At 62.4% G+C, this 14,077-nt stretch overlaps 1 protein-coding gene across 9 annotated transcripts in view; it reads left to right on the top strand.

Moving 5' to 3' along the window:
- Positions 1–14,077, top strand: part of CHD6 (chromodomain helicase DNA binding protein 6) — an 88,975-nt gene that overhangs the window by 28,496 nt on the left and 46,402 nt on the right. For 8 of the 9 annotated variants that reach the window (XM_054173717.1, XM_054173711.1, XM_054173709.1 and 5 more), the window contains exon 1: positions 1,683–1,734. The exons of the other annotated variant lie outside the window; for it this stretch is intronic. In XM_054173717.1, coding sequence (XP_054029692.1) covers positions 1,702–1,734 — 33 coding nt within the window. In that variant the 5' untranslated portion in view covers positions 1,683–1,701. Of the gene's footprint in view, positions 1–1,682; positions 1,735–14,077 lie in introns of those variants that run through there. 9 annotated transcript variants of the gene reach the window in all.

Below are 14,077 nucleotides of genomic sequence, written 5' to 3'. Positions count from 1 at the left end.
GACAGCTCCCTTGACACACCAGGAGGCAGCTCCCTGTGGCTGCTGGCCTGCAGTGCTTGCTGCCCAGGGGAGGCTGCCCAGGGGTGCCTCAGCCTCGGGGATGAGGTCTTGCTGTGGCAGCTGCAGGCGCTGGCTGGGGCTGGGCATGCTGCAGGCTGGCAGCACTAATGTGCATCAGTTCTCTTGGGGTGAAAAGGCACCAAAAAGAGCCTGGAATGAAAAGTCCCCAGTGCCTGAGTGCTTGGGAGGTGCTGCTGCTGCTCTCCTTGTGGAGAAACTGGGCTCTCTGAGGGGTGGCATCTTGCCCTTCAGGATGCTGGCAGGTCCTGGCTCTGGGGGCAGGTGATGCTCTGTGGGCACAAGCAGGTCACAGCACCCTGCAGCTGGGAGTGTGTCCCTTTCCTGGGCTCCAGCTGGTCCCCTAAGAGGCCATGCAGGCTGTGCTTGCCTCACAAGACTGAACAACAAGCCCCAGGGGCCCTGGTGTCTGGGTTCACAAGTGGCCACAGGGACTCTGGTTCCTGCCCCCCCCAGTTTGGCACAGCCTTGCCCAGTGCAGGCTGGCTCAGTGTGCTGGGGATGCAGCACCTGGGCTGCTGCCATCCTCTCAGGGCAGTGTGTGTCTGTAACCTCTGTGTGTCACAGGAGGCCAAGCACTTCCTGCTCACACTCCCCTTGCCCCTGGCCACAGGTCTCTGTCTCTGCTGGGCCCAGCCAGCAGCCCAGCCTGGTTCCCTCCCAGCCGGGCAGCCTGGCCTCCAGTGGCACATTAAGACACAGCTGTGTGCTGGGGGCACTGCTGCTGTGTGCCTGGCAGCACCTGGAACCAGACCTGGCTGCTGGGCATGGGGCTGCCCTGCCCTGGGGCTGGCCCTGCACTGCCTGCTGTGCCCAGCAGCTGGGCTCTGGCATGTCACCAGAGCAGGCCATGCCTGTGCAGGGCTTGGCACCTCCCAGCTGCTCTCTGTGGGCACAGGCAGAAACAGGCAGAGCTGGGGATGCTCCTCATGGCTCTTTGGGCAGGAGCTGGCCGAGAGGGAGGCTCTGCTGGCTCTCTGCCTGCCTGTCCCTTGCTGGCTGGGGCCTGTGCCCAGTGCCTTCAGGCCTCTCCTGGGCTGTGGCCTGTGGCGAGGGTCCTGGGCGCTCTGCCTGCCAAGGGCCAGAGCAGCTCTGTGTGTGGCTGCCTGTGAGGACAAGGTGGTGGCAGTGGGCACTGGGCAGGGCACCTCCCCAGGCCTGCCTGTGAGGACAAGGTGGTGGCAGTGGGCACTGGGCAGGGCACCTCCCCAGGCCTGCCTGTGAGGACAAGGTGGTGGCAGTGGGCACTGGGCAGGGCACCTCCCCAGGCCTGCCTGTGAGGACAAGGTGGTGGCAGTGGGCACTGGGCAGGGCACCTCCCCAGGCCTGCCTGTGAGGACAAGGTGGTGGCAGTGGGCACTGGGCAGGGCACCTCCCCAGGCCTGCCTGTGAGGACAAGGTGGTGGCAGTGGGCACTGGGCAGGGGGGAGGACACACTGGGCAGGGGGGAGGAGTGGGGCTGGGTCCCACCCAGAGCAGCTGTCCCCAGGCCTCTCCCTGAGGGTATTTCACTCCTCTGGAAGGGAAGGTGTGGAAGAAGGGAGCCCCTGAGGTCCAGCTGCCTCTTGACCGTCACCTTGTTTTGTGTTGTGTCTTGCAGAGATAACATTCACCCCAGAGTTGATGATAATGAAAATACAGAAAAAAGAGAAGCAGGTTTGTGACCTCTCTCCTTCTGCCATCTCAGCTGGGGAGGCCTGGGGCCTGTGTCTGGGGCAATGGCTGCAGCTGCTGTGTGGTAGGAAGGGGCTGGGGCTACTGCATTTCCAGGTGGGGCTGCAGCTCAGCACATCCAAATCTGATCTGAGCTGCAGCCTAGAGAGGATGTCTGAGGTGGGGCTTGTCCTCAGTGATGGAAGTGCTCCTGGTTGGAGTCTGTACCCTGAGGAGGAGCAGCCCTTCTCTTCCCTCCAAGCCCCTGCAGTCAGGTCTGGCTTGCACTTCATCACAGGCCCACGGGGCTGCTGCCATCGCTGTGGGCAGCTTCAGAGTGCAGGGCTGGCAGCAACAGGGGAGCTGGGCCAGGGCACATCTGCAGGGCTGGCAGCAACAGGGGAGCTGGGCCAGGGCACATCTGCAGGGCTGGCAGCAGCAGGGGCCTGGGCCAGGGCACATCTGCAGGGCTGGCAGCAGCAGGGGCCTGGGCCAGGGCACATCTGCAGGGCTGGCAGCAACAGGGGAGCTGGGCCAGGGCACATCTGCAGGGCTGGCAGCAGCAGGGGGGCTGGGCCAGGGCACATCTGCAGGGCTGGCAGCAGCAGGGGCCTGGGCCAGGGCACATCTGCAGGGCTGGCAGCAGCAGGGGGGCTGGGCCAGGGCACATCTGCAGGGCTGGCAGCAGCAGGGGGGCTGGGCCAGGGCACATCTGCAGGGCTGGCAGCAGCAGGGGCCTGGGCCAGGGCACATCTGCAGGGCTGGCAGCAACAGGGGAGCTGGGCCAGGGCACATCTGCAGGGCTGGCAGCAACAGGGGAGCTGGGCCAGGGCACATCTGCAGGGCTGGCAGCAGCAGGGGGGCTGGGCCAGGGCACATCTGCAGGGCTGGCAGCAGCAGGGGCCTGGGCCAGGGCACATCTGCAGGGCTGGCAGAGCTTGGTCAGGGAGTTTTCCCTTGCCCAGGAACAATCCCATCCCCCCAAGCTGCCTCTGCTGAGCTGTGCTCAGGTGGTAAGGACCAGCTGCTGCTGGAGGACATTTGTGAGCCAGTGGTGGCTGCAGTGACCACCTGCAGAGGAGGGACCTGGCTGCCCATGCTCTGAGGAGGGACAGGAGCTGGGACATGCCTGAAGACTTGCTCTGCCTGCCTGGTGGAGCATGGCTGGAGGTGTAAACACACTGCTCCACCCTGGGCTGCTTTGTGTCTGTGCTGCCTGGAATGGGAACACAGAGCTGAGGCACAGATCTGTTGGAGAGGATGAACTGGTGCCACTGCCACCCGGCCTGCAAGCAGCCTCTTGGTGCTGCCTGGGGCAGCTGCAGATGGCCCTGCTGTGGCAGGGAGATGGGGAGGAGGAGGGCAGAGAGGTTTGGAAGAGGAGAGGGTGCTGCTCTGAGCCTGCAGCAGGCCAGGCACTGTGGGGCTGCAAAGGTGAACACAGAGCACACAGATGGTAGGGAGGAGTGAGCCTGGCAGTGTGTCCCACAGGGGAGAGCCTGGCAGTGTGCCCTAAAGGGCAGAGCCTGGCAGTGTGCCCTAAAGGGCAGAGCCTGGCAGTGTGTCCCACAGGGGAGAGCCTGGCAGTGTGCCCTAAAGGGCAGAGCCTGGCAGTGTGTCCTAAAGGGGTGAGCCTGGCAGTGTGCCCTAAAGGGGTGAGCCTGGCAGCGTGTCCCACAGGGGAGAGCCTGGCAGTGTGTCCCACAGGGGAGAGCCTGGCAGTGTGGCCTAAAGGGCAGAGCCTGGCAGTGTGTCCCACAGGGGAGAGCCTGGCAGTGTGTCCCACAGGGGAGAGCCTGGCAGTGTGCCCTAAAGGGGTGAGCCTGGCAGTGTGCCCTAAAGGGGTGAGCCTGGCAGTGTGCCCTAAAGGGGTGAGCCTGGCAGTGTGTCCCACAGGGGAGAGCCTGGCAGTGTGCCCTAAAGGGGTGAGCCTGGCAGTGTGCCCTAAAGGGGTGAGCCTGGCAGCGTGTCCCAAAGGGGAGAGCCTGGCAGTGTGCCCTAAAGGGGAGAGCCTGGCAGTGTGCCCTAAAGGGGTGAGCCTGGCAGTGTGTCCCACAGGGGAGAGCCTGGCAGTGTGCCCTAAAGGGGTGAGCCTGGCAGTGTGTCCCACAGGGGAGAGCCTGGCAGTGTGCCCTAAAGGGGTGAGCCTGGCAGTGTGCCCTAAAGGGGTGAGCCTGGCAGTGTGTCCCACAGGGGAGAGCCTGGCAGTGTGCCCTAAAGGGGTGAGCCTGGCAGTGTGCCCTAAAGGGGTGAGCCTGGCAGTGTGTCCCACAGGGGAGAGCCTGGCAGTGTGCCCTAAAGGGCAGAGCCTGGCAGTGTGTCCCACAGGGGAGAGCCTGGCAGTGTGTCCCACAGGGGAGAGCCTGGCAGTGTGTCCCACAGGGGAGAGCCTGGCAGTGTGCCCTAAAGGGCAGAGCCTGGCAGTGTGTCCCAAAGCGGTGAGCCACAGCCAGCTGGCAGCCAGGCACCTGTGGCATCCCCCAGGGATCAGTGCTGGGCCCCAGCCTCTTTAACATCTTCATTGATGACCTGGATGAGGGGATTGAGTCAGTCATCAGCAAGTTTGCAGATGACACCAAGTTAGGAGCAGATGTTGGTCAGTTAGAGGGCAGAGAGGCTCTGCAGAGGGACCTCGACCGACTGGACAGATGGGCAGAGCCCAACAGGATGGCATTCAACAAGTCCAAGTGCCAGGTGCTGCACTTTGGCCACAGCAACCCCATGCAGAGCTACAGGCTGGGATCAGAGTGGCTGAGAGCTGCCAAACAGAGAGGGACCTGGGGGTGCTGATTGACAGCTGCCAGCAGTGTGCCCAGGTGGCCAAAAAGGCCAAGGGCATCCTGGCCTGCATCAGGAAGAGTGTGGCCAGCAGGAGCAGGGAGGTCATTGTGCCCCTGGACTCTGCATTGGTTAGGCCACACCTTGAGTCCTGTGTCCAGTTCTGGGCCCCTCAGTTTAGGAAGGACATTGAGAGACTTGAAGGTGTCCAGAGAAGGGCAACAAGGCTGGGGAGGGGTCTGGAGCACAGCCCTGTGAGGAGAGGCTGAGGGAGCTGGGGTTGCTTAGCCTGGAGAAGAGGAGGCTCAGGGGAGACCTCATTGCTGTCTACAACTACCTGAAAGGTGGTTGTGGCCAGGAAGGGGTTGGTCTCTTCTCCCAGGCAACCAGCACCAGAACAAGAGGACACAGTCTCAGGCTGTGCCAGGGGAGGTTTAGACTCGAAGTGAGGAGAAAGTTCTTCACTGAGCGAGTCGTTCGGCATTGGGATGTGCTGCCCAGGGAGGTGGTGGAGTCCCCATCCCTGGAGGTGTTCAAGAGGGGATTGGATGTGGCACTTGGTGCCATGGTCTGGTCATGAGGTCTGTGGAGACAGGTTGGACTCGAGGTCTCTTCCAACCTTGGTGAGACTGTGAGACTGTGAGCCTGGCAGTGTGTCCCACAGGGGTGAGCCTGGCAGTGTGTCCCACAGGGGAGAGCCTGGCAGTGTGCCCTATAGGGGAGAGCCTGGCAGTGTGTCCCACAGGGGAGAGCCTGGCAGTGTGTCCCACAGGGGTGAGCCTGGCAGTGTGCCCTATAGGGGAGAGCCTGGCAGTGTGCCCTATAGGGGAGAGCCTGGCAGTGTGTCCCACAGGGGAGAGCCTGGCAGTGTGCCCTATAGGGGAGAGCCTGGCAGTGTGCCCTATAGGGGAGAGCCTGGCAGTGTGTCCCACAGGGGAGAGCCTGGCAGTGTGCCCTATAGGGGAGAGCCTGGCAGTGTGAGCCTGGTAGTGTGCCCTAAAGGAGAGGGCCTGGCAGTGTGTCCTGGAGGTGCTGGGATGAGGCAGAGCTGGCCTCAGTGCAGAGGAGGGAGTGCAGCAGATCTTGTGTCCCAGCACTGCTGGGTCACTGCTGTGGTGCAGGGGATGGCCTGGAGCAGAGCAGGGCACTGGGGGCAGGGGTGAGTGATCTCTGCTGTGCCAGCAAAGCCTGGGTGAGGAGTCCCCAGCACTGCACTGAGCTGCAGCAGGTTTGGCTGCTCTGGCAGTGGGGTTGCAGGGGTGACATAGGGCTGGAGCAGAGCAGAGCTTCCTCCCCCAGCACCATGGGGGTTTTGATGTGTTAGCTCCCAGGCTGCTCTGTGTCACTGCCCTTGCAGATCAAGCCTGGTGGGAGATAAGGGACTGCTGGTGTGAGCAGGGAAGGCTGGGGGCTGAGCTGCTCAGCTCCTGAGCTCTCAGAACCAGCAGCAGTGTGGGACAGTCCTTGCAGTGTGCCACAGAGTGGGCTGCAGCGTTCCTGGGGTCCCCAACCCTGCAGGGGCTGTGCTGAGGTGTCCCCAGGAGGGGCTGGGCTGCAGTGATCAGTGCTTGGCAGAAGGCCTGGCCAGGCAGGGCTCCTGGGGGTACTCTGGGCTCCTGATTGCTGTGGTGAAGGGCATGGCTGCTCCCCAAGGTGAGTGGCTGCCATCTGTGCTCTGCAGAGCCTGCTGAGCCTTGCAGGCCAAACTGGCAAGAGGTGCCAGTCTGTGTGCCCCTGAGCCCAGGAGCTCCCACACCTTGTAAACAGACTGCTCATGATCTCAGCAGGGCTGCTGCTCTCCAGGGTCCACTGAGCAGTCTCTGGAGGAGGTGCTTGTGTGGCTCCCAGGGCTGCCAAGGGCCACAGGGCTCTGTATGTCTCCCTGCCAGCAGAAGCTCCATCCTGCTTGTCATGCAGGTGTGGGTTTAGGCCAATGGCACCGTGCTGGCACCTTCATGTTGGTGGTGGATGGCAGGAGAGCTGCCAGCTTCCTTCAGGAGCAGGTTAGGGATGTGCTCTGGCCTCTCCCAGGGCTGGGGGCTGCCCCTGTCCACTGCCAGTGGATTATGAAGCCTGGGCTGGAGAGCTGGGGCCTTGCAGCAAGCTGTGCTGGGGGGAGCTGCTCTCTGCCCCCTCACAGCAGTGCCAGCCTGCCTGCATTGGGATGGCTTGGCACACAGGGCACTGCCAGCTGAGGAGGGGCTGCTGTGAGCACAGGCAGGGGCTGTGTTTGCACAGCTCTTCCCCTTGGGAGCTGCCTGAGAATCTGCTGGGTTTGTCAGCAGGCTGTGACTAACTCGTGAGACCTGTCACTCCCCTCGTGACTGAGGAGGCTTCGTGGGTGCCAGCTCCTGCACCCACAGCCAGGAGCGCTGGTCCTGGGCCTCCGTGGCGCTGCCAAGGCCTCTTCCCACGCTCCTTCCCTCCTGCTTGCCAGGGAGCACTGAGCAGGGAGGACAGCCTGGCCGGCCCGGGGCAGCGGCGGCAGCGCCCTCAGGCCCCTGGCACGGCCTGTGTGGGGGCAGGGGTGGGCTGTGCCTGCTGCCAGGGCCGGCACCGCCACGGGAAGGAGCTTCCAGCCGTGGCTGCGGAGGGCTGCGTGGTGCCAGAGCGCTGGGAGCGGAGCCAGGCCCCACCTCTGCCAGCCCCTGGCGCCCGCGGCCGTGATGGGGGCTGGCACCTGGGGGGTGGCACCTGGGGGGTGGCACATGGAAGTGGCACCTGGGGGCTGGCAGCTGGGTACTTTTAGCTGCTGCTGCAGTGCATGAAGGGCTGCAGAGCAGGGCTGTGGGCGCCCAGGGGCCGGGGTCCGGCAGCCCCTGCGGTGCAGGCAGCTGCTGCGGCAGGTGCTGCGCAGCCCGCGGCGGTGCCGGATGCAGCGGGCTGCCCGCGCTGGGGGCTGCGCGGCCGCGCCGGGCTGGTGCCCGCCAGCAGGACCAGCCTGGGCACGCAGCGCTGCGTGCTGGGCCCACCTCGGGCTGCAGGCGCAGCAGCAGCCTGGGTGGTGGCTTCAGCCGGTGCTGAGGAGGAGGCTGAGCGGCTGGGTGCCGGACAGAGCACGGACGCCTCGCAGCCTCGGCCGTCGAGGCTCTCATGGGCGCTCTGCACAGGAGACAAAGCCCTGCAGGGTTTGAGTCGTGCCCGAGCCCTAAGTGCAGGGCTTCTGCTTCTGTGGAGGCATCCCACTTCTGCTGGGGGCTGCAGGAAGGTCTGGCCCAGCCTGCAGCAGGCAGGGGTTGGATGGGGCTGGCACTTGCGTGCGAGACGGCAAGTGGCACGGGCACTGCTGCTGGCTTTGCTCACACTGCCCTGCTGTGTGCTGTGCTGGCTGAGCCTGGCAGCCAGGGCAGCTGGCTCTGACCTTGGCAGTGACAGAGAGCAGGGCTCAGCTGTGGTCTCCTCTCAGGACAGTTGGAAATGCTCTGCTCTTGCAGGGGCAACTCTGCAGGACTCGGGGCAGGGCCCCAGGGCACAGCATGTCAGGGAAGTGGACGTCAGGCTGCTCCCTTCCCCCCCAAGCCTGCGTGGTTCTGCAGGGTTTGGGTATGGATCAGGAGTGTGGTGGCTGATGAGGACTCTCCAACATCCAGCAGTGCCAAAGGAAGGTCCTCTCCATCACTGCTCCCAACAGTGCTGGCCTCTGGCTTCTGGCACTTGGGTGCAGGGGATCCTCTCTGCTCCTGCCTTTAGAATCATTTCACTTGGAAATGACCTTTAAGAGCATCCAGTCCAATTAATCTTTAACTCTCCCAAGTTTGGTGCTAAACCATGGCCCACAGTACCATGTCTCTGTCCTTTAAGCACCCTCAGGGATTCAGCCACCTCCCTTGGGAGCTTGTTGCACTGTTTGAAACCCTTCCAGTGAGGAAGGTGCTTCTAAAATCCACCTGCACCTCCCCTGAAGCACCCTGAGGCCCTTTTCACTCCTTCTACCACCTGAGAGTAAGGAGCAGAGCCCAACCCCCACCTGGGTCCAGCCTCCTCTCAGGGAGCTGCAGAGAGCAATGAGGTCTCCCTCAGCCTCCTTCTCTCCAGACTGAACACCCCCAGCTGCCTCAGCTGCTTCTCACCAGCCCTGTTCTCCAGACCCTTCCCCAGCTTCATTGCCTGTCCAGGGCCTGCTGCAGGACCTCAGCATCTTCCCAAAGCTGCCCCCAGGCCTCAAGCTGTGGCCTCCCCAGTGCCCAGTCCAGGGCCATGATCACCTCCCTGCTCCTGCTGCCCACACGAGTGCTGCTCCAGGCCAGGCTGCTGGTGGCCACCTGGGCACCCCCTGGCTCATCTCCAGCTGCTGTCACCCAGCACCCTCAGGTCCCTTTCTGCTGGGCAATTTCCAGCCACTGAGCCCCAAGCCTGGAGCCTTCCTGGGGTGGTTGTGCCCCAAGTGCAGGACCCAGCCCTTGGCCTTGTTTATTGGCCTCAGCTGATGGATCCAGCCTGGCCAGGTCCCTCTGCAGAGCCTCCCTGCCCTCCAGCAGATCAGCACTGCCACACAACTTGGTGTCATCTGCAACTTGCTGAGGGTGCCTCAATCCTCTCATCCAGATCACTGATCCCCACCTGAGGATCCCCCCAGCTGAGCCCTGGGGATCCCCACCTGTGACCAGCCACCAGCTGGCTCTCACTCCATTCCCCACCACCCCCTGGGCCTGGCCATCCCCCAGTGCTTTCCCCAGCAGTGCTCATCCAGGCCTAGGGCAGCAGTTGTGTCCTGAGGATGCTGAGGGGAGCAGTGCTGAAGGCTGTGTGGCAGTGCAGGCAGAGAACATCCACAGCCTGTCCCTCACCCACTGACAGGTCACCTTGGCATGGAAGATCAGGAGCTGCCCTTCCTGAGGCCATGCTGGCTGGCCCTGCTCTCCTGGCTGTGCTGTGGCTGCTGTGTTATGGCACTCAAGGGCACCTGCTCCATGTCCTTCCCTGGCACTGAGGGCAGACTGACAGCTCTGGAGCTCCCTGGGTCCTCCTTCCAGCCCTTCTTGTAGATGGCCTCAGCTTTGCTGGGCCCTGCCCCCTGAGCCAGGGCTGCTGGGCAGTGCTGGAAGGTGGCTTGGGGAGCACTGCCAGCAGCCCCCTCAGTACCCTTAGGTGTAATCCATTTAGAGTCATGGAGTCACAGAATCACTGAGGCTGGAAATGTCCTTCAAGGTCAAGTCCAGCCTGCGACATGTGTCTGGGTGGTGCAGCAGGTCCTTCTGGGTGTCCTGTGCCAGGCTGTGCAATCAATGCCACCTTTACAGGGCAGGAGACGATGCCCAGCCACAGGGTGGGAGCCCAGGAGCACAAGAGACAGGGAAGGTGATGTAGTCTCACAGGCCATGGGGGAGCAGGGCTCTGGGTGTGTGATGTGCCCTCCTGGCTGGGCACAGGGTGCAGGATCTTCCCCCCCTGCCCTGCCAGGCTTCACCTCTCTGCTCTGCCTCTCCCAGCAGCTTGGGCCCAGTTTTCTCTTTTTCTCTCCCCCAGGCTGCCTGCTGTTCCCATTCCCTCACCCTCTCTAGGACATCCTGCTGTGGTCCTGGTGCCCAGTGCCCCTCCCAACCTCTTAGCTGTTCCCTCTTGTTCCTCTTCTCTGCTGGTCCCTTTGCAGGTCCCTGGCCCAGGGAGGGTGGGGGCAGGGGCTTTGGACTCAGCTCAGGCCGCACAGAGTCCTGCTGGCCCTGGGCTGGTGCAGGCCCTGGTCAGTCATGGAAGCAGCACAGCTCCTGGGCCCCCTGTGTGTGCCAAGTCAGGTCCCTGTGAGGGACCTGACTCTGCTCTTTGCTGGAGGGCTCAGAGGGGGGGCAGGGGTAGCCCTCCTGGGCCAGGTGGGCTGGGTGCATCTCACAGCTCAGCACACTGGGAGAGGGCAGGGAGCCCTTTGAGGCCCAAGGCAGGAGCTGTTTTGCCTCCCACCTCCTGAGTAAGGAATGGGAAGCTGAGTCAGAGTGGGACTGGAGATAAAAGAACTTTAAGTTAAGGAAGCACAGCACTGAGGCCCAGCCTGGGCTTGGCTTTGCTCTCTAATGCAGTGGGAAGTGCTCTCTCTTAGCCTTCATGGCTCTCTGGAGAGGTTTGAGACCATTTTCCACCCTGACCTTCTCTTTGGCTGTAGTTAGAAGCATGGGACAAGACTTCATGCTGCAGCTGCTGCTGAGGCCTACACCATCCTGTGCTGTGTGCAGTGGAAATCACAGGAGATTCCTCTGGGAATCAAACCCACTGCAAACATTGCACAGAGCTGCAAGGCTCACCAGATAAATGCCAGGTGAGAGGCAGTGCCAAGGCACAGCTCAGAGGATGAATCTCGTCCTGCCTGGGTGTGGTACCAGAGTTCAGGTTGGGTAGCACCCACCCAGAGCTGGGAGTGGTTGTCTTTACTTCCCAGTCCCCTCCAAGCCACCCTGGAAACAGCAAACCTGTGTGGTTAGCTGGGGGCTTGAGGGGCCCTGCAGGAGAGGCTGTGTGCTGTGAAAGGTTTCTCTTTAAGGCTGCTGGAACCCAGGGAGGTTGTGGAGTCTCCTCTGGAGACTTTCAAGAACTGCCTGGGTGTGTTCCTGTGCAGCCTGCCCTGGCAGGGGTTGCACTGGATGATCTCTGGAGGTGCTTTCCAGCCCCTACCATTCTGTGATTCTGTGCTCATGGGCTCCCAAACAACCTGAGGAGCTGCTCCACCAGATGCTTGTCAAGAAGCTGATCAGAGTTCTGTCTGTCAGTCAGTGACTGCTTAAGGAACAGGACACCACCTACATGGAAATGTCTGCTTTCGTGGTGTGGAGCAGGGCAGAAGGTGCCTGGTGACTTCTGCAGCCATCTGAGACGCTGGAATGGAAATGGGGTCTGAAGAGCCAGGCAGTGTGTGTGGGAGCCAGCCCTGTGGGTACCTGCATGGGGCTGTGCCCATCCTGGAGGAGATGGTTCAGAGCTGGCAGAGAGCTTGGCATCTACCTGCAGGTTGTGCCAGAGGGGTGCTCAGCAGTTAAGGGGGAAAGGAACAACAGAAACCCTTCCACTGCTGTGGTACCTGTGTGGCACTCTGCTATCCTGCTGTCACCCTGATGAGCTGATGGGCTGAGGAGAGCTGCTCTCACACTGTGAGAAAGAGAAGCTGCTTGGGAGGGCAGCAGGATGGAACCTGTCAGGGCTTTTCCCATGCCTTACTTGCAGTCCTGAATCCAGTGGGATCCCTGCAGCCCAGGGCAGTGGCTGATACTCTGTTGTGGCTGCGTGGGGGCAGTGTGCTGCATGCTGCAGAGGAGCAGCTGGGCTGCTGTGTGTGAGCTGCAGGGCTGCTGTGGAGCGGTGCAGGAGCACAGGTGACCCTGGCACTGCTTCCTGAGGCTGTCCTGCTGACAGGAAGCCAGAAGAAGCAGAACCTCATGGCAGGAGGGGGAGCAGGAAGAGCTGGTTCCTGGCGGGCAGCAGTGGGCTCTGACAGCAGGTCTGTGCTGTGTGGATGGCAGCAGCTGGCCTGGGTCACGCTGGAGCCTTCTCCCAGGGCAGCCGGAGCGGCCGTGGGTGCCGTAGGGTTTCTGGGTCTGGCAGTACCTTGCCTGCTTTCCCTCTGCTCCTGCTGCCTGTGCAGGCCCTGGCCATGACCTGCTTGGTGTTTGAGGAAGCTGTCCTGGCAGGACCTGCTCCGGAGGCTCTGGGTGCTGCCAGTGCTCCCTGCTGGACGCAGCAGGCTGTGATAGGGCATCCCATAGCCAAGTGCTGGTGCTGCTGGGTCTGGGAGGTGTGCTGGGGGGGAAGGTCTGTGCTCCCACCTAGGGGGACTTGCCTAGAGGCTGGAGGGGCTGTTGGCAGCCAGCAGGTGATGCAGGGTGAGCAGGATTGTTGCATTTTCTCAAGCTTGGCAGCCTGTGGTAGTTTCTGTGAAGCATTCCACTCTCTGCTGAGGCCTGTGCAGGATGGGATGTCTTCTTCAGCAGTCACCATCATGGCCTCTACACCTGGCCTGAGCAGCACAACGAGGCAGGCACTGCCAAGTAGGTCATGGTTTGAGGCCTCCCTCCTGATACCTTTGTCTGATGCCTTGAGGCCTGAGGCTCCCCACAGGCAGTGGATGTGACAGTGGCAAGAAGGACCTGCCTGGGCTCCGTAGTCTTGGCTGAGCTGTGGATGCAGACAGCAGACTGCCGAACAGGGAGCTTTGGACCACTTGGCTGGTGGGAATCCTGAGCCAGTTTTGGCATCCTCTGCTCCTCATGGTTTGCTGGGAATCGCTGCTGCATGCACCCAGAGACACTCAGGTCCCTGTGCCTGGCCACCAGGGCTCAGCTCCCTCAGGGACAGAGCTGCTTCCAGTGCTCAGTCCAGTTCCATGGGTGGTCTGGGGAAGCCCTGGCCAGCAGAACTGCAAGATCCTGGCTCACTGCTGCTCCCCAGGTGGTCTGCCTGCAAGTGGGCAGCCCTTCTGAGACTCGGGGCTACAAGCTGTGGCTGGCAAGGAGCAGTTCACCCTCCTGCTGTGCAGGGCTGCTGAAGATTTGCTTTCTGCCTGGTATCTCTGCCTGGCTGCTACTCAGCACAGAGGCAAGAGGAGATGCAGGCTCTGGGGAGTCTGTGAGCTTTGTAGCTAATCCACTAAATCGTTACAGCTGAGCCCTAGCTTGCAGGATCTGAGCAGGGCGAAGGCTGGGCCTGACCTTGGTGCTCAGTCTGTGGGCTCAGAGGCAGCATCTCCAGTGCTGGCTATCTCCCAGCCCAGAAGAGGTTCTCTTTAGTGGCCTGGGGACGCGTTGGTGGCTTGTCCCTGAGCTGTGATGGCTGCTCTCCCCTGTCCCAGGTGGCTGGAGCAGAGTGCTGGAGGTGGCTGTGTGTGGGCAGAGGTGCCAGTGCAGCCTGCCCAGCTGATGCCAGGCATGCCAGCAGAACTTTTTGCAGCCACAGGGTCTCTCCCTGGGGCAGCCTCTTTCATCCAGTGCTTCCCTCCAGCCCAAAGCAGGAATCTGAGTGTAGAGAGTCTCTGCTCCTAGAGCAGCTCCCAGGGGCTCTGCTCCTCAGCCCCAGGATGTCAGCATTTACACTCTCCCCTGCAGCTCTGAAGAGCCAGGTGGTGCTGGGGGTCTGTGGGGCCAGAGCATTGCTGCTCAAGGCACTGGCACCTCTACACCAGGGCTTGGGGAGGAACTGTTGCCTCCCAGGCCACTCAGCAGCTGCTCCACAGCCTCTGGGCCGGCAGGACAGGCCTGGCAGGGGTCTGGCCATGCCAGTGTCTCATGGCACAGCTGTCTGTAGAAGCAGCTTTCAGCCCTGCTGTGCTGCTGGGCTTGGGCTGCTGCTGCTCTGCCAGCTGTGAGCTGGTGGTGAGGCAGGCTGGGGATGGCTGCAGCCTCCTCTGCTCACAGCCCTGTGTGCAGCAAGAGAAGGAGCTGACGAGGTGGCCGTGGGTGAGGGCTGTGCTGTCCCACTGTGGTGGCAGAGTTCAGGCTGCTCATGCTGCCAGGGCCATGGGCACAGACCTGTCTGGGCTGGCTCTCTGCAGTGCCACAAGGGACCAGTGCTGACCATGTCCCTGACCACTCTCCAGAGGCCCCTGATGGCAGCCAGACAGGAGAGGGTGCAGTGGGCTGCTGAGTGTGCTGGC

Source organism: Dryobates pubescens, chromosome 26, assembly GCF_014839835.1.
Source record: "Dryobates pubescens isolate bDryPub1 chromosome 26, bDryPub1.pri, whole genome shotgun sequence".
Classification (NCBI taxonomy): Eukaryota; Metazoa; Chordata; class Aves; order Piciformes; family Picidae; genus Dryobates; species Dryobates pubescens.
Note: the sequence above shows the minus strand (reverse complement) of the source record. Positions and strands in the feature narration are given on the sequence as shown.